Here is an 8534-nt window from a genome sequence, read left to right on the forward strand (position 1 = left end):
ACTGCTGTGTTTTCTCTTGAACTTACCAATATAAGATATTTGAAAATCCTGAGGTGTTATGTGAAGAGGAACTGGGGAAGTGAGTAGTTAAGGGTTCAACAGTGTTAGGATTACTCAGTCGTTTAGTCATGGAAGAGTCAGCAATCTAAGCATATATTTTAATAAAATATGACAATGTTAAGAGATTTGGGGGCTGGAGCGATAGCAAAGCAGGTATGGCATTTGCCTTGCACACGGCCAACCTGGGTTTGATTCCCAACATCCCATATGGTCCCCTGAACACCGCCAGGAGTAATTCCTGAGTGCAGAGCCAGGAGTAACCCTTGTGCATCGACGGTGTGATGCAAAAAGAGAAAAAAAAAGATTTTAAAGACATAGGGGAAATGTGAGCTAAACTATATTTCCTAGAGAAGCACACTCAGGTGATTAAACTATTAAACTACCAAGCATCAGTCCCAATAAGCACCAGGATCTGGGCACTGTAGATGAGGCGCTAAGGGGAACTTTCCTGGGTGGTTACCAGTGTTGTTTCCACCTGGGTCTCAGGTCCAGGCATAGTCCCCTTAAGCCACTCAAATCACAGCTTTTTCCTACTAAAAAGAAAAGAGCCCGAGTTGGGTTACACAGAAGAATCTCTGAGCGCATAGAAGGAGGGGAGAGGCATTGACCATGGGAAAGAAGGGGCGGGCCCCATCCCCGTTACCAAGGTGATAGAATAGGCCGGGTGTGGTCCTGCAGAGGGATCCCAGGGCAGGGCCAACTCCTGACTTCTGAGTCACATCTTGACTTTGAGAGGCCGCGCCCTTTGGGATTCCCAAGTCTATCTGAACCTTGGGCAGTCAAGACAAACGCAACCAGAGACCGTAGTTGGAAGCTGATGTGTGCTTTTGCCTCTGGAGTTTGTCGACTCAGTGTGTACACGTTGCTCGTGGCCATTTCTGTGATTTCCAGGTACGCAAACTGTGTCAGCATTCCAATCGGCTCCAAGCCATCTTGACTAACTCACCCAAGTGAATGATGGAGGAGTGAAGGAAAAATGGGAGGGGCAGGTGGGGAGGGTAGGTGAATTGTTTTTAATTTTTGTAATTCAATGTGACCCATATGTCTCAAGTGTTTTCACAAGGTGGGCCTCACCCCTGCATGTGAGGAAGTCTTCTCCTTCTTTAACATACGAAGGGCCTGTGACACAAAGAGTTTCCATGACTGGTTGCCCACAACACTTTGCTTCCAGCTGGCAACTAAAATTTTATCCCAACCACGTTGAGTTCCGATTCTGTGACCTTCACACTTGATCTAACTCATGTCCCGCCACAGAGAAGCAGAACACTCACTCCTTTGGAAAACTGAATTTCCCTTGTGTCTAGTAAAAATTACATCTCTCTCTCTCTTTTTCTTTTTTTTTTTTTTTTTTTTACATCTCTCTCTTAACCCCTTGATCCTTACAGCTTTTTTCTTCATGGTTCTAACAGCAAAGGATTTTGTTTTCATTGTTCATTTTTATTTTAGACACCGAGGTCTACTATACTGGTAAGGATGGGATTTTATGCATAACATAATCCTGCGCTATCCCTGCCCCCCCCAGTCACTTCACCCCACCATTGTCCCAGCGTCCCTCCAGCCTAATCTCTCTGCCCAGTTCCCTTTGCCCTAAGCATTGCCATTGGTGACACATCATCTGGAATATTTTCAGTGATTTACATTCAGTATGATTGGTTTTGGACTCTGCGCCAGGCTGGTTTCACTCGGGGCATTCCAGAGGGGGACGAGTGAGAACCCTCAATCGTTGGGAAAGACGAGTAAGGAGAGGCTGCTAAAATCTCAGGGCTGGGAGGAATAGAGACATTACTGGTGCCCGCTCGAGTAAATCGATGAACAATGGGATGACAGTGATACAAGATACAGTGATGATTGGTTTAACATACATGATTTATTTTCTTAATTAATTTATTTTTAATTAGTGAATCACTGTGAGGGTACAGTTACAGATTTATACATTTTCGTGCTCATGTTTCTATCATACAATGTTCGAGAACCCATCCCTTCACCAGTGCCCATTCTCCACCACCAATAAACCAAGCGTCCCTCCCACCCCCCAATCCCATCTCCCCCTACCCCACCCTGCCTACATGGTATTCCCTTTTGTTCTCTCTCTCCAATTGGGTGTTGTGGTTTGCAACAGGGGTGTTGAGTGGCCATTGTGTTCAGTCTCTAGTCTACTTTCAGTACACATCACCCTCCCGGCATGGCCTCCAACCACATTTTACTCGGTGTTCCCTTCTCTATCTGAGCTGCCTTTTCCCCAGAATGTGAGGCCAGCTTCCAAGCCATGGAGTCAACCTCCTGGTACTTATTTCTACCATTCTTGGGTGTTAGTAACCTACTCTGTTATTTTATATTCCACAGATGAGTGCGATCTTTCTATGTCTGTCTCTCTCTCTTTCTGACTCATTTTGCTTAGCATGATAACTTCCATGTTGATCCACTTATATGCAAAATTCAGGACTTCATTTTTTCTAACAGCTGCATAGTATTCCATTGTGGAGATGTACCAAAATTTCTTCAACCAATCATCTGTTCTAGGGCACTCAGGTTTTTTTCCAGATTCTGGCTATTGTCAACAGTGCTGCGATGAACATATAAGTGCAGATGTCATTTCGACTATACTTTTTTGTTTCTCTGGGATATATTCCCAGCAGTGGTATTGCTGGGTCAAATGGGAGCTCAATTTCTAATTTTTTGAGAAGCATCCATATTGTTTTCCAAAAGGGCTGAACCAGTCGGCATTCCCACCAGCAGTGTAGAAGGGTCCCTTTCTCCCCACATCCTCTCCAACAGCAGCTGCTTTTGATCTTTTGGATGTGTGCCAGTCTCTGTGGTGTGAGGTGGTATCTCATGGTTGTTTTGATCTGCATCTCCCTGATGATTAGTGATGTAGAGCACTTTTTCATGTATCTTTTGGCCATTTGCATCTCTTCCTTGGGAAAGTTTCTGTTCATTTCTTCGCCCCATTTTCTGATGGGATTGGATGTTTTCTTCTTGTAGAGTTCAACCAGTGCCTTATATACCCTTGATATCAACCCCTTATCTGATGGGTATTAGGCAAATATCCTTTCTCATTCTGTAGATTGTCTTTGTATCCTGGTCATCGTATCTTTTGCAGTGCAGAAGTTTTTAGTTTAATGTAGTCCCATTTGTTTATCTCTGTTTCCACTTGTTTGGTCAGTTGCATGTCATCTTTGAAGATATCTTTATCTTCAATATCGTGGAGGGTTTTGCCGACCTTGTCTTCAATGTACCTTATGATTTGTGGTCTGATGTTGAGGTCTTTAATCCATTTTGATCTGACTTTTGTGCATGGTGTCAGGTCGAGGTCTAAGCCCATTCTTTTGCATAACATACATGATTTAAATATGAAGATACTTGGGGGCTGGAGTGATAGCACAGCGGGTAGGGCGTTTGCCTTGCACGCGGCCGACCCGGGTTCGAATCCCAGCATCCCATATGGTCCCCCGAGCACCGCCAGGAGTAATTCCTGAGTGCATGAGCCAGGAGTGACCCCTGTGCATCGCTGGGTGTGACCCAAAAAAGCAAAAATAAATAAATAAATAAATAAATAAATAAATAAATAAATATGAAGATACTTGGGGTGCAACCAACCCAGGTTCCTTCCAGCAGCCCATATGGTCCCCCAAGCACTGCCAGGAGTAATGCCTGACTGCAGAGCCAGGAGTAAGTCCTGAGCATCACTGAGCATAACCCAAAAAGTACACACACACACAACACACACACACACACACACACGAGAGGGACTATGAACTCTTAACTCAAGGAAAATGTTCAAAGAGATTTTCCATAGGAAATAAAAAACATGCAGTTAAACTGAGTTTTAGACACCCATCCACTCTTCAGAGATTTTGAATTGTCTTGATTGTATATCACTGTTGTTGACAATATTTTGTTATTGTTGTTGCTAACACAGTTTTATGTCCTTGCTTCCTAAAGAACAATGGGCGTAAACAATGAGAGTTATGGGACAGACTTCATCCTTCTGGGGTTTTCTGACAGACCCCAAGTAGAACGCATCATCTCCGTGGTGGTTGTCATCTCCTATCTTGTGACTCTGGTGGGAAACTCGACCATCATCCTGGTATCTTACCTGGACCCCCAGCTCCACACGCCCATGTACTTCTTCCTCTCCAACCTGTCGCTTTTGGATCTCTGCTATTCAACTACCGTTGTCCCCCAGATGCTGGTAAATCTGTGGGGGCCGAGAAAGTCGATCACATACGGAGGGTGTGTGCTCCAGTTCTTCTTTGCCCTGGACCTGGGCGCCACAGAGTGTCTGCTCTTGGCTGTGATGGCCTATGACCGCTATGCAGCTGTGTGCCACCCTCTGCACTACACGGTGATAATGAACCCTCGGCTCTGCAACCAGATGGTACTGGCTGCCTGGTTATTTACTGTTGGCTGTGCCACACTTGTTTGCACTTTGACTATGAAAGTGCCAAGATGTGGGCACCGAGAAGTGGATAATTTTTACTGTGAGATGCCGGCATTGATCAAGATGGCTTGTGCTTCTTCAAAAATAGTTGAGACTGTGGTCTTTTCTCTTGGAGTGATATATCTCCTTGTGCCATTATCAGTAATCCTCATATCTTATGGCATCATCACTCGTGCTGTGATGAGGATCAAGTCCACAGGAAGATGGAGGAAAATCCTCAATACCTGTGGCTCCCACCTCACCGTGGTGACTCTCTTTTATGGAACAGCCATTTCTATGTACATGAAACCACAGAATAACAGTAAATCCCAAGAGGAGAAGTTCCTGACTTTCTTCTACACCATCGTCACTCCCAGCCTCAACCCTCTGATCTACACTCTAAGAAACAAAGATGTCAAGAGTGCAGTGAAGAGGCTGCTGTTTGCAAAGAAATGCTCAGCAGTGTCATGAGCTAAATATGTAAAAATTCAGAGTGTAGAGAGTCAAGGAAATATTGACCTACAGAAAATGGTGCGTTTTATTTATACAAAGAACCATATTATTATTATTATTATCATTATTTTTATTATTATTATCATCATCATCCTTCTCTCCTCCTCATTCTCATCCTTCTCCTCCATTTTTTATTTTTTGGCTTTGTTCTGTTTTGTTTTATTTTCGGCCACACCAAGTGATGCTCAGGGGATACTCCCAGCTGTGCCCTGGAGGCTGCTCCCAGAAACCACACACAGATCTTCCGCTTGCAAAGGATTAGCCTGCTGCACCATCTCTCAGGGCCCTCAAAAGCATCTCTTGGATGTTTTCTATGTACCAAAAGTTGAACTACTTGCTGAATTGTACATAAATATGAGAGAAATCATATAAATAAAGTGAAATGGATGGATAACAAAGATTTAGATACAAACCAAAATATACCCCATATACAAAAATCAAGGCTAATGAGAGACCCAGGAAGATAAACATGTCAGTATGAAATTTGGTAATTGCAATAATAAAGATATTAGTCTCTTATCGATGTGCTGACCTCACACTCTCCGGGGCCAGACCTAAGTTGTGCCAGATGAGGGACTGATATTCATTGTGTTTGTTTTGTTTTGTTGGGGGGGGCACCACCAGAGATTCTTGGGGATTACTCAGGGCTCTGCACTCGGGAATTACTCCTGGCAGCCTCAGGAGATCATATAAAATGCCAGGGATCAAACCACCAGGAAGGCAAGTGCCTTACCCGCTGTACTATCTTTCCAGCCACTCACATGGTTTTTTAAATAAATAATAAATGGCAGTCCTTTTTAGATTTCCTTCACCTGCCCCCCCACACACACCCCCAATAATCTGGAAGTGCCCTGCTTTTCTTTACCTCCATTAAATAAAGTCTTTTCTTTTTTTCTGTTACGTAATATTCTTTTCTGAATAAATAAATGAAGATAACGAAACACATTTATCAAAGATTATATAAGAATTTGCTCTACTGTCAGACCATAAGGACACTGATATCTTCCTTCCTGACGCTTCCTGCTACTTTCTTTTTTCAAAAATCACTCCCTGCCATTCACCTAACATTGTTGAAGGAGATTTTTGTCCTGTGAAACGGAGCCCAGAAACCTCCACCACACACTTGCTTCAAACTCATTAGGGCCGAGGACCTCCTGGTCGCAAATTCCACTTCCTTCTCTGACCCAGTCACACACCACAGAAGTCAGGTCTCATCTCCTCAGTCGTCTGCTCTCATGAGACGCTACTTGCCATCACCTCCCTCCCACCCCTTCCTCTTGGCCACAGCTTGAGTCTGAAGAGTTTCTGGTCTATACCCCACCACCACCACCACCACCACCAAAAATAAACCCTAGGAGACGTTGCAACAGTAAAGCAAAAACAGAGTACTGCTACCTGCAGATCTGTGCCTCCAAATATTTACAGGAGACTAAAGTCTGAACCATCTCATATGAATTCAGCCATAGAACCTTTTTTATTTAATTTATTTTATTGAATCACCATGTGGAAAGTTACAACGTTCTCAGGCTTATGTCTCAGTTATACAATGCTCAAACACCCGTCCCTTCACCAGTACCCATATTCCACCACCAAGAACCCCAGTATACCTCCCACCCCCCACCCCCCACCCCCACCTGCATAACTGATAAATTTCACTTTGTTTTCTCTTTACCTTGATTACATTCCATATTTTAACACAAAACTCACTATTGTTGTTGGAGTTTCCCCCCACCAAAAAAAAAGCCCTACTGACTAGGAAGCATTTGATAATTAGTTTTCCATTGCTGAGAATGGAGAGATAGGAAGGTTTAGGATTTCTGTATTTTAGTAATTAAGTCCAGGGAGATTTATGTTAGAAATTGCATCATTTCCCTTCCTGGGGCAGTATGGGGCAATGGCTTAGTTCACAGTCGAGAGACATGGCTGCAAGCAGTTTCTGGGACCAGAAGTAGTCTAGCTGGCCTCCGGATCGTGGTCAATCAGCAGCAGAGCAGCCGCACCAAAGTGTGTGGCCGCCCAGGTCGAGTCTCTGAGGAGCACGAGCCAGTATCAGCCCAGCCCGAGACTGCCCAAGCGTCCCGCTGTTCCAAGTACATAACTCTCTTTTTTTTTTTCCTCCTTCCCGAGCCACCAAGTTCATACCTGCTTAAAATCCTCATAATATGGCAGACACCACACCGCTTCTCCCCAGAAAGGGAAAAAAAAATGAGAAAGAGAGACATTTTCCCTCCTGGGCCAGTGTGGGTCAATAAGCCATAGACCCTTGAGGCCTCTCTACTATAGTAGCTTTTCTTTCACCCTTTTCTGGCCTGTTAAAGAGTTTAGGCATTTTTCCATCAAGCAATGTGGTCCCTAAACAAAAAGCATCACCATCACCAGGTAAGTATTCATCAGAAATACAGCTCTGGGGGCCTCATCTCAGACCGCCAGTATCAAAACTGAGGGGGTCAGAGGGCCAACCCACTGGCCTAGTCCTCACAAGCTCTCCAGGAGATGAGGCTGATGCCTTGAGATCTAGCGCTAGAGACAATAAGGACAGACCAAATAGGCCAGACCCAGTTTAGACACAGCAATGCATGCACAGTGTTTCTGCTTTGTTGAAAAGTTTATGGATCGGGTAGGAGCTGGGGGGGGGAGGGTTAGGGGGAAAACACTTGCTTTGCTGAGCCTAGCAGGCAAAAAAAAAGAGGGGAAAAATAATGGAGCAGCATGTGGTAAATAATATACAGGAGAAAACACTTTAATTTTATAAAATGGAAGTCGAGGTTGGACAGGCCTGAGTCCCATCCCCGCCACTCTCGAAACAGTCCCACACTGGCTTGCTAGTTTTTACTCTATTTTACTGACAACTGTAATCCAGTGAGTCTGGAGATCCCTGTGCTGGGGAAGAGCGATAGACATATGAAAACAAAAATAGAAAAATATGAACGGTCAGCAGATAACCAATAGGCACATGAAAAAGTATGCTTTGTTACTTATCCTCAGGGAAGTTCAAATTTCAAAAAGCAAAGATATATCACCTCACACCAGTGAAACTGGTGCACATCACATCTGAGGACAAAAACAAGCAACACTGGGTACGATTCAAAGGGAAAAGAAGAGGGGCTGGAGCGATAGCACAGCGGGTAGGGACTTTGCCTTGCATGCGGCTGACCCGGGTTCGATTGCCAGCATCCCATATGGTCCCCTGAGCACCGCCAGGGGTAATTCTTGAGTATACGAGCCAGCAGTAACCCCTGTGCATTGCTGGGTGTGACCCAAAAAGCAAAAAAATAAATAAATAAAAGAGAAAGAGAAAAGAAGAACGTTTCAAGGAGTGTGCGCAGCTTGAGTAATCAGAGATATAATCACAATTGAAAGGCCAGTCTAATTTCATGAAGTATTTGCAAGGTGATGTTGCAGGAAGTTTTGGCAGTGGTTTTGGTTGACATGCATCAACTCAATTAAAGGAATTTGTTCTTATTCCAAAAAAAACAAAGCGTCAGTGCTGGGAATATGGGGGATAGGAATTCTCATCCACTGATGGTGTAACACATCTGAG

At 44.2% G+C, this 8534-nt stretch overlaps 1 protein-coding gene across 1 annotated transcript; it reads left to right on the forward strand.

The window, feature by feature from the left end:
* The first annotated feature begins 4006 nt into the window (after positions 1-4006).
* LOC129402472 (olfactory receptor 2W1-like) lies at positions 4007-4951 on the forward strand. Its single transcript, XM_055129173.1, has one exon. The coding sequence runs from the start codon at positions 4007-4009 to the stop codon at positions 4949-4951; it is 945 nt and encodes a 314-aa protein (XP_054985148.1).
* The last annotated feature ends 3583 nt before the right edge of the window (positions 4952-8534 follow it).

The sequence above is a fragment of the Sorex araneus genome, chromosome 2 (assembly GCF_027595985.1).
Source record: "Sorex araneus isolate mSorAra2 chromosome 2, mSorAra2.pri, whole genome shotgun sequence".
Taxonomy (NCBI): Eukaryota; Metazoa; Chordata; class Mammalia; order Eulipotyphla; family Soricidae; genus Sorex; species Sorex araneus.